Genomic DNA, 21,548 nt, shown 5'->3' with positions numbered 1-21,548 from the left:
TCTGGTGTGTGGAATTAATTTCCCATCCGTATCCCGTCTATACGCTTGTAATTTATGAGAACAACATAAGTCTGAAGAAATTTTTACGAACAAGTCTCTGAGCACAGCGTAATTTGGTAATTTTACTGAACGTAAGGGGGGGGGGGTTTGACCCGTTGAACCCCCTTAAATAAGCCCATGCTCCCAGCTCTTATCCTACGCATGCAAATGGGGGATCTTACCTGTATTTAGCAAAAATTAAGATCTGTCTTTAATCGATGTGAGAGTTAAACTCCAACTGACTTGAGATTCCCAGGCTTGCTCTTGTATTATCAGGTTGCTAAGTTGTCAAAATTTTCAATCTTTCTGACGTTAATGAGTTCATTCCAATTATAACACACGCAATAGTAAAGTAAATTAGAATATTCATAAGATTGGTATTAACATGCGAGAACCTTCTAACAAGATAAAAAAACTTCATTACTTGCTGCAGAGCTGCCAACATAATTTCGAGAAACGCTGGACTTAGCCAAAATGCAAGCGACAATTTTATTGAACGGGACTGTACATATATTTCACTCACCTGAATTATAATGAGACCAGGAAGTTTGGACTGGAGGAGTTTCACTGTGGAAATGTCCACCGCTGCTCCTCCGAAGGAAATGGCTTTCACGCAGTTCATGTCCGTCTTCTGCACATCCAGCTCTTTGGCGAACCATGCTGCGAAGTACGGGTACACTAACAGGCCGAAAGGCTGACAAGAATAAAAAAGAAGAGTTAAAATCTACTGCCCATAGTTACTCAAGTACGTGTTCGCATAACAACTGCCAAACTTTTGAGGTGGTGGCGCTACCATAGAATTTCGATCGTCATTTGCTTGTCCAGAGCTTTACATTGGAGCTCGAGGGAGTGGCAATTGGAACGTTATTTCCACCTAACTGAAGAGTTTCTCGTCGATATCGATAATAAAATTGTTTTAGTAAACATTGAAGTGACATTCTTGGGAAGCTAAGAATTAAATATTAAAGTGCAATGACAGGTTAGTTCGAAATGCTCGAACGGATTAAATATCGTATATTTATGAATAAAAAGCACTAAATTTGGTGTAAGTTGGGTCATTACCAGCTTCCGTGGGTCGACAATACAAACATTTAGATTCTACAGCACGCTTTATATTCTTTTTTCTCTGGTTGCCAGTATGTGCAATTCAACTGTGGGTGTAGGAATAATCCAGAAAAATGTATTAAGTCCGAAAAAGCAAGATATTTATTATTATACACTATGCCCTCTCCAATATTTTAATGTTAATGAAAAACGTCCAGAATCAGTCTCATGTCTATTTAAAATGAGAGAACATGTGCGTGTGTGGATCGAGCGAAAGAACACAATATTGTGCTGCCACCTACAATTATTAGCCTTGCGTGACTAGCTCCATAGTATCATTGTGATTCTTATGAAATTATCATGACGCTAGTTATAATTGTTAGTTCAGAATTTCTCGTTTCCTGGGTACATTACATATAGAGTGTTCCGAAAAAATGTTTACAGTCTTTGAACTTGGCAGGAGCATTGCGTCAACTCAGGAGTCATCCATCCCCGAGTATAAAAGACCGAGACGCAACGTCCCACGCGCCCATTAGTCTTATTGCTGTCATCGGTTGTCCACCACAAAGTGTACAAGTTGATTGTATCGACCTGAAGCCGACACGACGGGATTTACTGCTGAGCAAGGTGATTGAGTGGTAATTGCCTTAGCGGTTATAATCCTTTCAAATATCCTGTCTACAATTAAATGTGTGGAACGAGACGACGGTCTTTTTATTAACTATCTACCAATCTCACGGTGCCGTCTCTAGGGGCTGGAAACGAACACGTTCTCTACGCCTCTAGCCAGCGACTATATCTCGGGTGGATGAGAGACTAAAGAACTTTAATAACTGAGAAACTATTAAAGATGACTTGGCAGGACTTTTTGCATTTGCAGCTTCAATGTCTATGTTGAGCATGTGTGATAGCATATAGGCCTTCTTTTGTTTTAAGTCCCGTCACAGCCTGCCAAGCGGTAGTCATTAGTGTACACAAAATGGCAGAGGTGAGACATTTCTCTTTCGAGAAACATAAGAAGAGCCGAATATCCATCCAGATCTCCTGATTTAACACAGTTAAATAACTACCGGTGGGAAACTGTGATGAATGCTGTTTGCGCCACACTGCCAGAGACACTGAGTGACGTGGGACGTGCAATTGAGACAACCTACGCTTCTCTTCCCGCAGAAACCATATCTGCTGTTTATTAGATTGCACATAATGTATTACTGTCAATGGTGATCATTTTGAACATCTATAACTTTAAGGTATGCGACACTAGAAGAAAGTTCGTGCTTGCTGTTATTAATGTTCCTGTTATTGACGTTCAAGGAGTGCAAACACTCTTTTGGGACACTGTATTTTTCATTCTAAGATATTTTCAAAACTAAATCCCCCAAACATCCCCTAAATTCGGACCTATACTTTGGAAGTACTTCAGATAAAATATTTCGTAAAGATGTAATATAATTATACCCTAATTCTTTGTATGGCGGCGAAATACTCCTCTCTGATATCCTGGGGCACGTTGTGGCCAGTGATTGCCCTTCGCAAGGCAATGAAGGATCCGAAATTGGCTCCTGCTCCGAAGTTGTTCCCCATACTTACAACTTCCACCGGTGTCATGTTGTCTCTACTGCAAAGTAAAAGCGGATTGGTAATAATAATTTATATATAATAATTCAACCTCACAATGCACTTATTTTCATCTTTAATATTGAGGAGAGAGACATTCCATAAGGGAGGCAACTGAAACAATTTTTATGACGACTTCAACAACACTTCAACAACGCTTCACTTCGCAAATTTACATGTTAATAACTTAAATATAAGGGAAAATAAGGTTTCCTCCAAGAATAGCATTTGCACTGTTGAGTGTTTAAAAGTGCTGCACGGATACCTCGTAGCAGTGAATGTGAGAATACTGTATAATAATTTTTATTTCAAGCTAATTACCACCGCATGGACACGCTAGCATACTGTTACATTACCTTGTCCAGGGTTCGAATCCCAGCCTGGGCATGAGTATTCTTTGTGAGTGCCCCTTCATCAATATCATCACGTTGCCACTCACCCTCATTTTCGATATTAACCAAAAGTGGCAGAAACGCGAAGTAAAGTAATTCAAATCAATGAATCAATCAAAGTTGCATTACGAGTATGTATTACGATATAGGATAGATCTTGTACTGAGTACCCATAGGCGCAACCACGAATTTTTGTCCGGGGGGGGCAAGTACCAGGATAAACGTACCAATAATAATAATAATAATAATAATTTTATTAATAATAATGTTATTAATAATGTTGTTTTAACATTATTATTATTATTATTATGTTGATTTGCTTTATTTTGCTTCGCTTCTTGTGCCACTTTTGGCTAATTTGCGAAGAGGGGGATGAGTGATATCATGATGAAAATGATGAAGGATACTCGCAAACATCCATGCCCAAGCTGGAATTCAAACCCAGGGCAAAGATTATTATTACTATTAGTAGTGGTAGTATCAAAGACGTTATTAGCATCGTAAATTTTGCAAAAAGGGGGTAGAAGTTTGTGCTAAAGCATTTGTGTTCGAACAAAAGATTTGGATTATTTTTTTAACACGTTCAATTTCACATTAATAACGGAAAACAAGCACACAAACTATTTTTGAAAGACAGAAAATGCTTGATAAATGCATTCCAAATATAATTCTTTTTTACATTAACATAACTTTCATGCACGATATATGTTTCATATATATGCAACGTGGATACTAAATTGTGTACGTATTCAAAGTTTCTTTAATAAATATTATATACAGAGCATATATTGTTTAAATAGTACATTACACAACCAATTCATCCGTTTCACAATAAACCAAACGCAAGAATTACATAAATTGTCTCTCAAATGTGCGGGCTACCTTTTCTCAAAACAATTTTCATGCATTTAAAACAAAATCAATTAAGACAAGTCTTATTTCTCTGTGTGGTAATTTACAATGCATTTATAGAGAAGAATGGCACAGTGCGAGGGAACCGAGCAAGAACATTTTTGGATCCAATATTTTTGCAGGCTGAAATCAATATTAATTTAATATGGCGCAAACAATTTCACGGAACGTCATGGTATTATATCATTTGCACCTTTTGTGCCACCCCCATGGTGTGTACTGGTAACATCGTTGCCTTGTGATCAAGGGGTCCCAGGTTCGATACCCGGTGGAGGCACATAGTGGTTCGGAACCCACTTTAAGCTATAGGCCAAGTCTCAATTAGCTTTTCTGTGCATAAAGTAAACTTTTTTATGAAAAAAAAAACACAAATCAATCAATGAATTTTACAACTTTTTTCATTGTACTCATTTCCGACCAAGGTTTGTGGGGAGGCAATGCTCCCCCTGTGGTTGCGCCACTGTGAGTACCTCTTTAGGTTTATCACATTTTGTTAATTAGAAATAGTCTGAACAACCGCTCGAAGACCACCAAGTAAAGCATAATTAGAATTAGAAGTTCAACCAGCCAGGGGCGTATCCAGAAATATAATTTTGGGGGGTCCAGCTAAAGTTGCCCGTTCCCCAATACATGTCATAAGCCCCATAAAGTTCTAAATTAAGACAGTGTAATAACAGTGATATATTAATAGTTCTGTTATTAAATAATAATAATAATAATAATAATTACTAGGCACGCACACACTGACAAATATATATTTTTTTAATGCCTGGTACATAATGCAATATATTGTTTCTAGTATTTTACCACTGCATGTATTATTCTGACAAAAAAACAACAACTTTGTACCAAAACAGTTTCTCACGGTGGAGTTCGACATGGCTGAAGATAGGGCTACATTTACCGTATGACTGGCAGAGTGCGCACACATTCATTTTGGGTATTGTTGATTTATTCATGATTACACAACATTAAATCTGCCACTCGCATCATAACCTTGATTCATGATTTTTTTCATGTCAAAACCAAGTTTTGTGACGTTGTTCAAGAAGAACTGATTTTCAGCTGACAAATCACTACCCAGTGTGATACACAGGGATGCCCCCCAAATCATGTTATGCGTCCCCCCCAAAAATCATATCATGTGTCCATCACAAATCATATAATTCGCGTCCTCAAACTATATTGTAATCCCTATAAAAGTATTTAATTACAACAACGTGACTACCAAAAGTAACTTTTTCTTATCTTTTTGTTCCAAATGATGCACCTGCTTTAAATTAAGCAGTATACCAACACTAAGCATTATATTTTAAGTAGTGATGTTATTAATGAGCAACTATAGCATAAAACTTCACATTCACACGAGCAAAGCGCCAAACACGCATTCTTGTAACACATCATATCGAGCGAAGCGAGCAAGAAACTTTTCTCATCCATTTCTTTGCAGGCTTTCAAGAATATTAATTTAATGGTGTGTCAATACTTTCTTAGGATCCCCAAATATTTAGTCTTTTCCAATTTCTCTTTTGGCACGTTCGAGGTAGAAAACATGTAGATATTATATCGCTAGATACAGTCTCCAAAATTTAATGTTTGAACTCTCTCTCCACTACAGAAATCTAAGATTTAACATTTTATCAAGAGCTTCATATCTCTCCATTTATATTTAATACTCAGTTCTACCACCACAATTTCCATGCCATAATCTAAGATTTAGAGTTGGATACTGTCCCCCCACCCCAACGTTTAATTCAGAATCCCCTCCAGAACTCACGTGTCAATTAAGGTGTAATATGTAAGAGTTGGATATTTCTCCCCTCCTTCGATAATGTCCTTAATCACTTTATTTTCTTTATCTAATTGATTAAATATGGTGCATTTAAGGTGTAAAATTTTTACATATATTTTGGAAAAAATATATTAATATTGAATTTTACATTAATTGAAGGGAAAAAAATCGCCCAAGAATCTCGATGGCACAGCCTGCGCCATAATTCCCCCTTGTGGTCACCCCTGGTAATACTCGTACATAAGAACTTCTAGTGGATATTATTTTCAGAATCCACAAACCATACACACAGAGAAAATTGTTCTGTATCTGCTACATCATGTGTTTCATCGGGAAGTATTATGAATCAACCATAGTATTTTCAATATTCTTTTTGGGGGGGGCGAACCCGCTGGACCCACCCCCTGGATACGCCCTTGAAAGCAGCAGACATTACTGTAATACTCTCTATCTTTGAAAATACTCACTGTGAGAGTTACATCGAAATCAATGCAGAATTTTCACTATTTAAATATAATCATGATATGTCACAATAACGACACAAATTTATTCCTTCACTGATTTACCCAGTAGGTTTGCACTGTATGTTCAAAAATACTTGTATGCGACTGTGAGAAACAAAATATCAATATGATCGTAAGGAATTTAGAAACGTTTCCTATTTATGTTAACACAATCGTAATTAGATGACCTCTCAATCAATACCTAGGTAAATAATAGATTCTTCCTTCACTCATACATATGTATACGTATAGTCGTGTCTAAAACCTGCACATAAGTCTTCTATATGAGTGTACCTTTATCAATTTCATGTAATCATTACTCATCGCCGGCTCCCGTGGTGGAGTGGTTAACACCACATCGCGCTACGACGCCAGGGGTCCAGGGTTCGAATCCCGGCCTGGGGATGGATGTTTGTAAGTGTCATCAACTTCATCATTTCATCACTCATCCCCATCTTCGCAAATTAGCCAAAAGTGGCACAAAAGACGAAGTAAAATAAAGCAAATGAATCAATCAATTATTGCTCATCTCCATCGTCACAATTGGCCAAAAGAAGCAGAACGTTACGCTAAACAAAAAATATAGGGTCTACTAATTTGAACGTCAGATCTTTAAAATTAGATAGAATGAAAACCACAAGTGAAATTACAATTTTTATTTTTTATTTTATTTTGAAGAGCAAACAATGGTATTATGTTTTGAACAATATGTCGTTCAAATGTCCTCCTCTGTTTCGGTGGGTGGAATGGATTCCGAATGTCCAATTTTCCAGCACGTCTGCACACATATTGAGCGGTATAGCCTCAATGGTTCGTTCGATGTTACGCTTCAGGTCACGAACTGTGCGTGACTTAGTCTCATAGACATTAGATTTGACATAACCCCATACAAAATAATCCAGGCGGGTTAGGTCACATGATCTTTGTGGCCAGTTCACATCACCCTTTCTGGACATAACCCGTCCGGAGAACTTTTCCTACAATAATTCCATTGTTTGGCGAGCTGTGTGGCAAGTTTCGCCGTACTGTTGGAAAAAACACATTGTTGACGTCAAGATTTGCCAGTTTAGGCCACAAAAACTGCACTACCATATTCCTGTATCGCTCCCCATTGACAGTCACGTGATTTCCATGTTGATCCTAAAAAAAAATAAGGCCCGATCACCCCATTGACCCAAAAACCACACCACAAGTCAATTTATTAGGATGAAGGGGTATGTCCAGAACAATGAGTGGTCCAGAATCAATTGCGGATTTTCATCTGCCCAAATCCTACAGTTTTGTTTGCTAACGTAGCCATGATAAAAATATGTGTTTCATCGGAAAAGATGACGAAATCACTCTCAATGCACGAAATGTCTGTCGAACTGAACACGAATTTTGATAATAAATTCGAATAATTTCTATGTGTTGTTGTATTGTGTATTCCTCTCCATGATAACTTATCACAGACTACTGCACACAGATGCCATAGTTCCATCTCGTAGTTCCAGTCAGTGTTGCCATAACACTCTTTCAAAATTCTGACGTTCAAATTGGTAGACCCTATACAAAACAAACTGTCTTCTTCAGCCTATGGATGTGTTTGTTTCGTAAAATCTCATTCTAATTTTTAAATCTACCATTTGTAGACCTACCATATACCGAAACTCGGAGTTGTTTCTATTAGTTGACTTTCTACTATATTATGTAAGAATGCAGAGAGCCTAATTTTATATGAATGCCTCTGGAATAAAAATATATAATCGAAAGTAAGTAAGAAAAGCTACGTACATATTAAGCACAGCTACCAAATTGAAGTGAGTGATCATCGTTGCTTTTGGTTTGCCAGTGCTACCGCTTGTGTTGGTGAGCATTATAACATCTTCTTTTGGATTCACCTCGACATTTTCTGGGAATGCTGAAAGAAAGTACGTAAGGTGCTGTGGATTTAGGAGAGTAAACCGTATGAAAATATTCACAATATAGAAAGCAAAAGCTATAGGCCAGGCCCGAAGCTAAATTTCAGGAAAAATGTGAACCAAGTCCATTTTTTTTAAAAAAAAACTAACATTAATAAATGAAGGTAAATTATGTGTATGTGGGAGAGGAGTCATTAAGTTAATATAAAATATAAAATTTAGAAATATCATTTAATACAACAGTTTTTTCTATATCTTCTAAACATATCTTGAGCGTTAATTGACTGCTACTGACATCATCCCTTACTACACACTACCTTTGAAGGTACTTTTGATGATACAGATATCTACATAATACAAGAAAAATGCACGCTATTCAACAATAGTGCCTACCGTACATTCCACCCCCTGCCAGAGCAATAACACTCCCCTTCGTTCCCAAAACTTGTTAGCTGTTGACCTTTGACGCAGATGTGGAAGGAATGTGGATGATGGTGTCAAAGTCACAGGTTGCTGTCTAAACGGGAGGCCACAACAGGCACAGCAAAGGTTTAGAATCCCTCCATGGCCCTTACCTGGTTACGAGCCTGCTATAGGCTAACAACTACCACAAGTAGAAATGCTACAAGGCAACTGACAATAAATATTCTCTGGTCGATGGCCAAGTGAATAGCAATATATTTGGATCTCACTACAGAGTTTGGCAGTGCTTATTATGACTGGGCCTTTCCGATGACGTAGTAGTAACGTCGTCGCTTTGTAATCAACGGATCCAGGGTTCGACAGCCGGTGGAGGCACATAGTGATTTGGACCCCTCTTTAAAATGTAGGTCCAGACCCGATTACCTTTCTGTGCACAAAGTGGACTCAGAAACAAATCTGTTTCCTAAATTAGGAAAATTCCTCCTTCAGACATTTCCTTACCTGAGCCATCATCTTCCAGGAGCTGTTCCACAGATGTCGCCCCTTGAACGTCGCCTATGGACAGAAGGTGGACGTCCCACTCCAACAGGGCGATTGCCTTCTTCACCGCTGGGGCCGTCCTTGTGTCGACCAGCACGAAACGGTTTCTCGTCTGCTTCATTTGGCGAACAAATTCCTCTGGAAAAAGAACCCTTCTGCTTTCAGGAAGATACAGGGTGAGATAAAAGTCACTTTCCCTAAAAATGCTCATTCCTTTACTGAAAATCTTAGATTACTAATTTCTTTACAAAGTTTGTTCAAAATGGAAACCCTGTTTCGTGATACGCAATTCACATAGTTTAGGCACTGAATTACGGATTTTTGAACGAATGACGATCTTTATCGATCTTCTCAAACGCCAGTTGTATCACTTGTTCCTTTGGTTCCTGAGAATGAACGTTTAAATAAATTTCTACATTGATAATGATGATAACAGTGTTCGTACATGACGTGAGAAGTAGAGATGACCAAATCCATTTTTTTCCTACGGAGTATATGATTGTAAAATAAGGAAGACAAAACTTTCTTAATAAATTCTACCTGAAAAAATGGAAAATTTGATAAACCTCTTTCTCCGAAATTGGTAGAAAAATTTCCGAATCAAGATTTTAAATTTTCCGGAATCCTGATATTTTTGGCCATTGCTGTTGTGAAAGTATGATATGTTAGGAAAAAGGTTCTATCTGAGTACAGTAAGTGTCTGTCACCTCGAGAACAAAAATCTTGATCAGTCTTGTCATTTGCAAACATAGTAAATACCAAACAACAGGAAGTACTGCGTGTTTTGTACAGCAAGAACATATTTTTCGGAAATCAATATTTGAACCCCATAGGATACAAGAAAGGAGAAATACTATGAAAGAAATACAATGGATCCAGAACTACTTTTTTCCCCCAGTTCTTTCTAGCACTAACCGTGGGGAAATTTATGCTTTTCCTTACTAATAGTTTTTTCGATGCACCATACTTTCAAGTATTCTGTGTAAGTTGCGTTGTTATGCTCTTCAATATGTGTTTTTTCTCTAAAAACAAGAGCGTTGTATGCTTTACAGTGCTTGACATTCTCACCTTGGATTCGCAGACCTGCTGCGATGACTTGGCCTGCCTGACACCATTGCACTCAACAGTAAACATAGCGGGACGGTTGGACACGGGGTGCTAGAACACGGCTCTCCTTTCATGCGTATTTCTAGCTGTTTCATGGTGCCATTTGACTAATTTGTTCAAATATGCGATTATTCTGACTTATTCCTTACTTCTTCTCTAAAGTATTTAAAAAGCAATATTGTTATTATTTTGCTTTGTCATCGTCGCATCTCGCGAAGCAACTGTCCTAGTTGATTGTACTTACCGGTGCTTTCGTTGGGGTAACCGCCTCTGGTGGCTCCGTTGCACCTCCAGCAAGAGAACTGCACAAGAAAAATAAGTGCCAGGTCGTGTGTGACGAAATACAGGATGTCAGACTTCCCAAAGCCTTTTCGGGAGAGGGCGCTAGCTATCTTTCGTGACATTGGCTCCACCTCGCCGAATTTGACTGAAGTTTCCGTCACAACATTATTCTACAGGAAAGAAAACCATGCTCTGTCATGAACCAGTTCAATTCTTTTGAACATACTTCAAGTTTCAACCATGTTCGGTGTTGAGTTCATTTACTTTTTAAAAAAGTGCATGCTATAATATAAAAATAAAGAATACTAACACTTCTTATTTGTAGCGTGTCCTACAAATAATCTCGCTGTTATACAAAATAAACTTTTATGTTTAAACTTGAAACACATGTATTTTTAGTGTGCATTATTTATCTATCGAGCCCAGGAGGGTGAACTCAATTATAGTTCTCTAATTGTACAGGGTGTACACGATGAACCTCCGGGGTTTTGAAGTGATGGGAAATTAAAACGAACACACCTGCACATTTTTTGGTAATTTTATTGCAAAGAGCAACTCAAAAAGTTTCTGTCTGTCGTGTATGTACGCAGAGGTTAATTTATGCACACACGTAGGTACTTCATAATATAATGAATATCACGAGTATTTATAAAAACATCGATTTAATACTAAACTTACAAAACCATTTCTAAGATGGCTGAACTTACAATTTCGTAATCAACAACTTTTCAAACAATTGAATGTTGACTCGGATATTATGGACACTTAACAGTTTCTTACAAAACACTACCACACTTCTATGTGAGCACCTTTAGTGACACGAAAAATGTCCATGCGGTATTCCACTTCGCACCATACACGTCGTCAGGAATGGTATCATTGGCAGCAACAATTTGTTTACGCAAAGCATTAACGTTTGGCAACTTCGTTGAGTAAACTGCGTCCTAAAAATACCCCCAGAGAAAGAAGTCCAGAGGAGTGATATCTGGGTACGTGATGGCCAGGTGATAGCCACGAACTTGCTCAACTGTCTCGTCGGAAACGACTGGCGTTCATCCCCCTGGCTTCTTCAACACGCTCCCCGTTTCCAGAAAACTTGAACGTATATGGCTCCAAATACAAAAGACTGGGTTGTCGAAACTTTATTTTCTGATTTTCTACATTGCGTCGAAACCCCGGAAGTTCATCGTGTACACCCTGTATAATAATATTAGAATATATTCACTGCAATTTTAGTAATGGTTCGTTGAAGCGTGTATAAACTCATAGAAAAAATATCCACTGGTTTTATTTGCACTTGCAATTGTGTTGAAATAATTGCGAGCTCTCAACACCGGAGTGGATGAAAGAATTGATTTTTTTCTCTGAATGGAATGAAATATTTTAGGTTTGAGGCGTGTTTTGAAAATGGATACATTAAGAAATCGATGAAGGACACTCACAAAGGAAACCCATGCCCAGGCCGGGATTCGAACCTGGAACCCCTGGCTTCTAGGGGACTGTGCTAACCAGTCCACCAGGAGGCCGGCTATTTAAACATTACGTAACAAACTTATAATGTTAAACAAAAAATTAATAGCAATGTATCAGTGAGACCAACGTTAAATGTGCAGCATTCTATCTTTAAGAATTCTTAATGATATAATATGCATTTTTATGTATAGCTATCCTTCCCCATTCCCCCTTACAATCATGTTTTTTTTAACGATTAGCATATTAGTTTACAGTAATATGATTAAAGGACAAAATTTGCTTTCAAGTTAAAATCAGGTAAAATGACACAAAGGAAACGTCTCTCCTTTGCATACAGAACCGCAACACTTTCAACGACTTTAATAATTTTCCCCAGGGAATACTTTTTCATTGTAAGTGAATGCAACAAATTCACCAAGTGCTTGTTGAGACGTTGAAAGATGTTATTTGATATAAAACCTTGTGCGAGTTGTGCTCAACCCAGAACTTGATATACATTAACTAGTAGTTGACACATTATGAACTACTATAACCACATTATTCTTGGACTGATACCTACTCGTATGAAAGAATTTTGCTCAAATATGATTATTTACGTATTATATGAGGGTTGTTGAAAATGTCAATTTTGAGCAACATGCCTTTTTCAATTACGTATATCTCGGGAAGGAATTAAGATACAGAAGCGTTCTTGATCTTGATGCGTTCTTGATGCAAGTTTGAGGTCCATCGAACACACCTACTTTGATCTTCTCAAAATAAAAGTGGGGAAAGGAAACTACTTGTACGTACATGTGTATTTTGAAAACAATCACCATCAGTATTCAATGTCTTCACGAACTGCTTCATCAAGCCAAACTTCATATCGTATCAATCCATAAGCTTATATTTTATTAAAAGCCTCTCTGATGCTTCATGTTGACCAGTTCAATCACTTGTTTATCTCAGTTGTCTCAACCTCTGAGGTACGTAAATAATGCACAGTGTTGTGCTATGCAAAACTCCTGAGGTATTCAGGATATAGGAAGTTCCATCAGCCTATGGAGTCAGCGGTTTGCATAGTGGCAGTAAAAATCACGATTCGGCATGGAGGAAGGTCTCCATGGCCTGGGTGATATAGAGGTGAGACAGACTGAGAAGGGACTGATTTTTAATTTGGATTGAGGAGAGAGACGAGCTTAGAAAAGGATTCGAGCAAAAGTGAGGCGACGCGCTGGTCAACCTGGAACGAAGCCTACAGAGGACTTAGTTTATTTTTATTCTTCGAAATTATCTTCATTCGTCAGATAGACAGGTAATTATCCTAACCCAGTCATGATTCAGGTTCAAAGGTTCATAAAACCCAATGAGTGACCATTGTCTTTTCTAGTTGTTAGTTTTGCTAGTTAGGGATTTAGTTTTAGTTGTGCCTATCGCACTGCCAAGCGGTAACTCGTCATGTTAATGACGAATGCTCTCATCATGAATAAGTTACATCACTCATTGATTAATTGGTTAACATTTTTGGTAAGATCCCACGAACTTCACAGTTCGTTACGATATGGAGATAAAGACAGTGGCGTGCCCAGGATTTTCGAAAAGAGGGGGTTACGCATACTTTTTTTTAAGTAGTCAACCCTCATTTTGCCATATTTTCCTGCCTGTGACGTTCTTCTTTTTTTTCTTTTTTTTTTTAGTAATGCAGGACCAAAGGGGCTTATAAACCCCACCACCCTCCCCCAACCTTGGGCACGCCACTGGAAAATTATCCTTCCTCGGCTGACAATTAGTTCATTCACAATGTTTGGCATTCCTCTCCTACTTCCAGAGTTTTAGGAATGTGCCACTACTTCTGAGTCCAGTATTTCTTTCGAGCATAGATACATTGTGAAGTATTTCTGCTGTTCAAGCAGGTGGTTGACAATTTTTAGATGTACACAAAAGGATCCAGTTGGACTCGTTATATTTGAGTAAGTAAATATAATTTTTTATGTGAGTGTGTTCTCGAAAATAAACTGAGTGGCCAACTGAAATAGGTCCATAAACATTCACTTTGTGCAAATGAGGTTAGAGCTATCGAAATATAATCACCATTTTTTGGACTACACGAGATAACATCTAATTGGCTGTGAAGAGCTGGGATATCATTGCAGTAAAGAAAATATTTGTCTTCTGAAAAGAAATCCACAAAAATCTGGATACGCATTCGGAAATAATATGACTCTTTGGTCAGCAGTGAAGCATATTTTTTCTTGTAGCCTGGAGGCTAATAATTCAGCTGTTTTCTTATGTCTACTTGAAGAAGCCATAATTCGATACGAAAAACAGAAAAGAGTGTGTTTTCATCTGCGTCTAGGGCAGATCTAAGCGTAGTTGTCAACCTATCCCCAGTGTAAAAACCAATGGATGTCCATTTCCACAAAAGTAAAAGTTTCAAATTGCATGATAACTAGAGGATGTACAGGAAAAGCAATTTCAATTTGAAATCAGCGTTGAAAAGATATTCAGAAACTGTTGAAAATCTAGTTCAACAGAAAATGAGAAAATAAATTGTTCACCAGTGTAATGTGACCACCTGTGCACAGAGAATTTCACAGGTTTAAATTAGAATGCTATTATTTGTATATTTAGAACCTTTTATCACATGTATTGGAAGTTTAAATGTGAGAAAGCTAGTATTTTTTTTCTTAAAAGTAACCAGTGTGCACTTCCATTTCGCACCTTATTTGTGAATGGAAGAAGACAGATAGAAGTTAGCAAAATGTTCGACTCACCAACCAGATTCTGTCCTTACTCTCGGGTAAATGTTTGTTCAACGACTTCAGCAAGAAGTCCACTGCAGAAACCACCGGGATTTCCTCCGGGTCGCGAGGATTTGGAGATATCACTATATTCTCCATATCGGCCCACCTAAAGTAGAAACTGCATTTTTAGTAACTGAATACAAAAATCCAAATTTAGCATAACTCTTATAATAGTTCCATTCCTAACATATTCTTAATCTTTTATATATACTACAGAATTTTAATGAAATAATTCCAAATTTAATTAGCATATATCTGCTTGCGACACCAAAATGTCTTATTTATTGTAATTAAAACCAAGAAATTATTGCCAAAAGTATTTTTGTCCTACGTCAAAAGCCCCCGTCGCGCTACGACGTCAGGGGTTTTAGGTTCGAATCCCGGCTTGGGAATTGGTGTTTGTGAGTGTCTATTCATCAATTTCATCATGTCATCACTCATCCCCATCTTCACAAATTAGCCAAAAGTGGTACAAAAGCAAAGGAAAATAAATCATATCAAATGAAATCCTAGTCAAGGACCCCATGATGAATACGACTTACTCTTTTCTCGCTTGTAGGGTGGGACGCATAAGCGTCACCTAGCAAATTGTCCATTGCGATGTTTATCCTCCTCGTTTTACGTAATGAGAGCTTCAAGCTTCGAAACAAAATGCTAGAGCTCTTACATCCTCTGCACTAACATTCGTAAAAATCCAGTCTTTATAAACATGTAGGATGCAAGAAAGTTTGAAGTCCACTTTATACACAGAAAGACTAATCGGAAATAGACCTACAGTTTAAAGTGAGATCAGAACCACTATGCGCCTCCACAAGGTATCGAACCTGGGAACCCTTGATTACAAGGCGACGACGTTACCACTACGCCATCGGGCGGCCACAGTACGCAAGAAAAAAATAATAAAATTCGTCATGAACAATTTGCCTAGCAATACTTGTTTAAGACCATTTGATGCACGGAAAGGCTAATCGTGACTGGACGTGAAGTTTAAAATGGGATCAGAACCACTAAGTGCCTCCTCAGGGTATCGAACCTGGGATCCCTTGACTACAAGGCGACGGCGTTCTTACTACGCCATTAGGGAGGCCGAGCAATACTTGTGCATTCCATTGTACTTACTGTGATTTCCTGTTCTGACGATACGAATTTTCAGCTCATCAAGCAGGGGAAAGAGATTAGATAGATGATGGAAAATCCTAGGATCTATAGAATTGAATGTGGGTCATGCGATATATGGAATACGTCCATGTAATCGGTCGAACTCAAAGACACTATCAGGGGAGGAAACCGGTTACATGCAAGGAGAAATAAGCAGAATAAAGCGAGTCCGTGTCGCTTGCACCGAGTCATTTGCGCCGAGGGTTCTTATCGGTTCATTTCCGCCGCGACATATGTCAAGACCTTCCTTGGTGGGGTTTCCCACAATCCGGAGTGTCATTACCGCCGCGCTCACGTTATGACGTTGACCAGCTCCAGCTGAGTTTATCTTCGATTGAAAAGGAAGGTGATTGGTAAATGAATGTAAGATGAAAGTATATATGAGGGATATACATTGGGAAATTAGTACTTATGTAAAACTGAGATTTGAGAGAGACGACAAGATGGCTGAGAATATGGAAATGATAGAAACAAAGCGTGGAATGCCTTCGAGCATTTTCATGCCTACAAGAATTCAAATAACGTTTGTATTGGTGCAAGTGTATCGAAATATTGTGTTTATATATACGTAGCTATTACTTATATAATGTTTGCAAAAAATTACACTGTATTTAAAATGTTTTTGACGATTTTATGTAGTGTATAATAATTAAGTGTAATAGACTGGCACATTTATGTTCCTTCCAAAGTGTACATTTGCGTAGTACTTGTAGAATGCTTTCAATATTTTAACAATACTGTATTTACAATGTTTTTTTTACGATTAACGATAAATGATTAATAGTTAATAGGCTGATACTGATTTATGTATTTTCTGTTGTGAAATAAAATTGATACAAGTAATCCTGCGTAACGTCTTTTGAAATAAGTAAAGAAAAGTCATATTTGACTCTCTGCATAGGTTTAACATTTCAGTGTAAACACAGCTGTGCATCGTCATAAACACACGTTTGATTTTATGTTTTAAGTCCATTTTATGCACTATGCACCATGTGCCCATAAACACACGTGCGCGCGGCGGCGATGACACTCTGGATTGTGGGAAAACCAGCCGAGGAAGGTCTTGACATATGTCACGGCGGAAATGAACCAAATGACTCGGCGCAAGCGACACGACACCCAATAAAGCCAACACAGACTAGATTTCCGCAAGGTGTGAGAAGCTCAAAAGAAACTAGCAACAAAAGCTAGTCATGCAGAAATAGCAGGAGAACATTCGGGGGCAAATCGAGTGACGTTAGATAAATTCCAGGGCATGTCTAACCTTGGGGTTACATTGTTGGTCCGTGTCTCAACCGAACTTTTACACTGCCGTGTTCTGGCCAGTTCGACTGGCGGACGTTATGTCGATGTAGTGGTTGCATTGCATCAGGAAAATCGGTGTGCTGGTGAAGTTTCATGCGCAGAATGTACACTCAGAATACGCCTGTGTAGTTAGGTCAAAATGAGAACGCCATTACTTATTTACATATACCCTGTACAAGCTATCTCTGGAGGAGGCGAACGAAAACAAGACTCGTCGCAAGTAGTGACGCGAGACGTCTCCACCAATGAACACGCGATAGGGAACGATATTGCGTGAAGGGGAGCAAAATGGCTGCGGTTATCAGCCTTCAAGCAGCGTGTACTGCTTCGCTCTGCCCACTCGATTTCCTCCCCTTCTCTGACGCTATGCGCGGCCTTTCTCCAGAGATAGCTGGGACAGGGTATAGTGTTATTTGTTCTGCTGTTTTAGGTCGATATGCTAGTGTGAAAGTTCAACTGAGACCGGATTCAATGTGACCATGGGATCAGTCAACAGCACAACATAGCGTGGATCTATTCTGTTGCGACGTACATCATACAATTTGAGCGTAACCTACTATAATTATTATAGCGAGCGTCGTACGTGTCTGCGCATGGGAATCCCTTTGATTAAATAGGATATGTCCTTGTGAATATTCACGGCATCTCGAGATAAAAGCAAACTGCAGTATGTAGGGAAAAGTGGGTTAGAACCGGTTTGCTGGCTTCTTGAAACCAAGATTCTTTACAAAATTTAATGAAAACCAGTATAATTACATTCCATTTATTATTTTTTAATACTGTAATTATACAGAAGCACAGAAACACTGTGCAATTGACACCAGTGGCGAACACTCCTCTTAAAAGATTTTAACGGGAGCTGCAAAAACAGCCACCGAACTCTTTCGTATTTCAAGTACATATGTATTTAGGATTGCCGCGTAGCAAAACGGTTAGCGCCTTCGCCTTTAGTGACAGTAATCTCGGGTTCGATTCCCGGTGGGAGACCCCAAAATTTCGGCGTTGACCCAGCATCGCGAGAACAATTGGGAAGATACTTGAAAAAGAAGAAGCAGCGACGATGGGACTCGACACGCTGTGCACGTGTTACCCAACGAAAGCCGCTTGCCAAGCCTTGGCCTTGGCCTTTAGAGGGCTGTTTCGGCATGGAGCTTGGTGTATAGCTGAATACACTTCATCTTTCACTTCACTATAGGACAAAAATGTTCAATGCCAGCTAACCACTGGGTATATGAAGTCATATCCCCTGTATCTGAACACTTCTCTTTATAATAATTACTAGGGCTCGGATAGTTATGCACAAAAAAAAAAATATGCATGCAAATATGCACTAAAAAGTGTAAAATATGCACTTAAATATGCACATTAAAAACCCGTTTAATTTTTAAATGCTGTAGATTATAAACTATGAAAGATTACATGCCAGGCAATGAATATGCATTATTCTGAATGTTCATTCGCTACACAGATTTTTGTCAATTAATATGGTTTTGCGTTAAATGAAATACAATACATTACAGATCAAGATCATGATTGCATTTGATATCAACTTGATGTCTCAAGTTTTCGAACTTGAAACTCCTCTTTTCAGCTAGAATAGTCTTATATTCAGAAAACTCACCTCTTTAACGTCTTCTATAATTTTGATGCTTGTTTGAAGTTGTTGAAAGAAGAAAGAAAGAGAAAAGAGAAGAGAAGAGAAGATATATATGTACCTGCATATGAAATATGCATTTTTAGTTAAAAATCCTTAAATATGCATTTGCATATGCAAAGTGCATAATTATCCGAGCCCTAATAATTACACGTTGAAACTGCAAAAATCTGCCAAAAATAAGACAAAATGAATTCCGAGAAACCCTACCTGACTCTGATGTAAATTCACACGCGCAACGCACCTCTTAGAGGACAAAAGTTCAAAGCAAATGGTCTTGGCAAACAATCTGAATTCTTCATATATGTTATCTGAGGATAGGTGGAAAAACTTATCTGTAGGTGAGGAGATTCTCCACATGTTTGTGGAAGTTGACCACTGCAATTTATATTATTTACTTTTGATAGTTAAGATATAGGATTTTCCACCAAATTCTATTGTAAGCTTGTTTCCCAAGTAGGTATTTTTTCTATCAAGATTAACGTTTTTATCACAGTAAACTTTCAACTTAGATATGGAACGGAGGAAAAGCCAACAGCTACTTGAAGGAGATGTCAGTACACGTTTCATGAGATACAGTGTGTATGTAGTATTAGTGATTAAAGTTGAATTAAAAATTTAAACTGATACGTGTTTGTTATTTCCAAATCTCTCGTATGTACGTACATACCAACCACATTAAATGTATTTTCCAACATTTGGTTATAGGTTTAAAGTGCATTATATTGAAATTCAAAAATACGTATATAGGATTACGGTATACCAAACATTTTATGCACTATTTCGATACCTAGAGAAGAAGTGGAAAATACTTTCAATTATCTTTTCCTATTTGTAACACGAATACTAAAAAAACATACAATTGTAAGTTCTGAGTGTTTCATGAATTGCCACCATTATTAGCAATTACTGTAAAATATAATAAGTTACTCAAGTAGCGTAGCTAGTTACTCCCAGTGGCGTGCTCAGGATTTTTAAAAGGTGAGAGGTTAAGTATAATTATCTTTCTTCAATACTAGACCAAATGGGGTTTATGACCCCTACCACCCCCCCCCCCTTGTGCACGCCACTCGTTACCGCTCTTCTTGGGTCGGTTTGGCAGTCACATTTCAAATGGCTCTGTCAAAATATTTTGCGAAGAAGTTACACGTTAGTATGCAGTTAGATTCCGAGTGTCTCTCTAAAAATTATCAGTGTTTCTCATTACACACACACACGCCCAAATGGTACATTTTATTAATAGCTTGTTAATTGTTAGTGGTTTGATAGGAAAAAAATCTTACGTTTTGGTTTTGCCCCCCCCCCCAAACTGATCAACATAGGTACGTCCCTGTGGAGGACACATAGAGCGCTTGTAATAACATTGCTAAAACTTTATCATTTTGTGAGTATTTTGCACTTTGTTCCATTTTTGTAATATGTTTTCATCACTAAATATAACGTTTTAAAATTGGGTTATTATTTTTTAAACACCCTGTTTTGGAGGCCGCAAGGACGAACCGAACAAGCATTCACGGACGGGAATCTCTAAATATGCAACGAAGACTAATCGAGACGGATATTTTTCTCTAACTACGGCGACAAAATTTTTCAATGCTTTTTTTTTCTATTTCCCAGTAAAGTACGTCTATTTTAAGCCATCTTGGAACACGACGAGCAAGTGCCCGACCCTGTGGACGAGTGGTTAGCACATCGCACTGCGACGCCAAGGGTCCCGGGTTCGAATCCCGGTCGGGCTTGGTTGTTTGTGAATGTCCATTCATCAATTTCATCATTTCATCACTCATCCCCATCTTCGCAAATTAGCCAAGAGGCACAAAACGCGAAGTAAAATAAAACAAATCAAAACAAACGACGAGCAAGTGTACTGCAATTATCATAGATTCCAATTTAAATGTTTATATGTTAACAATGTAGCAATAATATGTAAAGCAGAGTTTCAAATTTCATAAGCAAGAACATGACTAAATTCTGATATAAAAGCATCACTTTCTGCACAATGAGCAATCAAGACGTATAGCCATATGCAGTTGCGCTAACCGCGACGATCGTCACGACAACGCGGCCAATCACAACGACGCCATCAAGGCTCACAAATTATAACATTGTGGGGCACCACAGACGTTATAATTTGCTTAATTGGTGAATTTTTTGTCTTTTTTTTTCTCAATATATTTTTTTTTCAATTTTTTTCCCCGCCCTCCTCCATTTACATTTATTTCAGATTTAGGTTACAATAATTTGTTTTCAAATACACTCAAATGTGATCACAATTCTGTGATCGCATTTCGGGTCATGTAACTTCTCAGGCCACGAAGAAACAATAGATAGGATATTACTTGCAGAAATTGTTCGGACGTCTCTCTATACGAATCGTATTCTCTTGTGTCCTCCTTTAATTCTTTGTGGGTCTCTTGGTATTGCCCAAACGAGGCATAATTGTTCTCCAACACCCGCTGCACATTATCCAATGTCTGTATCACGGGGATAAAAGATAAACCTCTCCTTACAAAATCCTCGCAGGGCCACGCGCACCGCCATCTCAAGATGGGGGACATTGTACTCAGAATATACGTAGAGTGGAGCGGTCATGCCAGGACCAACCCTCCAAGACATAACGAAA

The 21,548-nt window shown here is 38.2% G+C and overlaps 1 protein-coding gene across 1 annotated transcript in view; it reads right to left on the bottom strand.

Annotated features, from left to right (window-relative positions):
• The window catches only part of LOC146000001 (luciferin 4-monooxygenase-like), a 45,030-nt gene extending 25,774 nt beyond the window's left edge, over positions 1–19,256 (bottom strand). The window contains exons 1-7 of the mRNA XM_083137302.1: positions 19,136–19,256; positions 14,779–14,914; positions 10,515–10,722; positions 9,125–9,301; positions 8,073–8,199; positions 2,542–2,701; positions 563–733 (exon numbers count right to left, since the gene is read on the bottom strand). Of these exons, the coding sequence (XP_082993428.1) occupies positions 563–733; positions 2,542–2,701; positions 8,073–8,199; positions 9,125–9,301; positions 10,515–10,722; positions 14,779–14,904 (969 nt within the window). The 5' untranslated portion in view covers positions 14,905–14,914; positions 19,136–19,256. The remainder of the gene's footprint in view (positions 1–562; positions 734–2,541; positions 2,702–8,072; positions 8,200–9,124; positions 9,302–10,514; positions 10,723–14,778; positions 14,915–19,135) is intronic.
• Between the last annotated feature and the right edge of the window lie 2,292 nt (positions 19,257–21,548).

The sequence above is a fragment of the Lepisma saccharinum genome, chromosome 16, assembly GCF_977018435.1.
Source record: "Lepisma saccharinum chromosome 16, izLepSacc3.1, whole genome shotgun sequence".
NCBI classification, from domain to species: Eukaryota; Metazoa; Arthropoda; class Insecta; order Zygentoma; family Lepismatidae; genus Lepisma; species Lepisma saccharinum.
The sequence above is the reverse complement of the archived record's forward strand: the minus strand, read 5'-3'. Positions and strand labels throughout refer to the sequence as shown.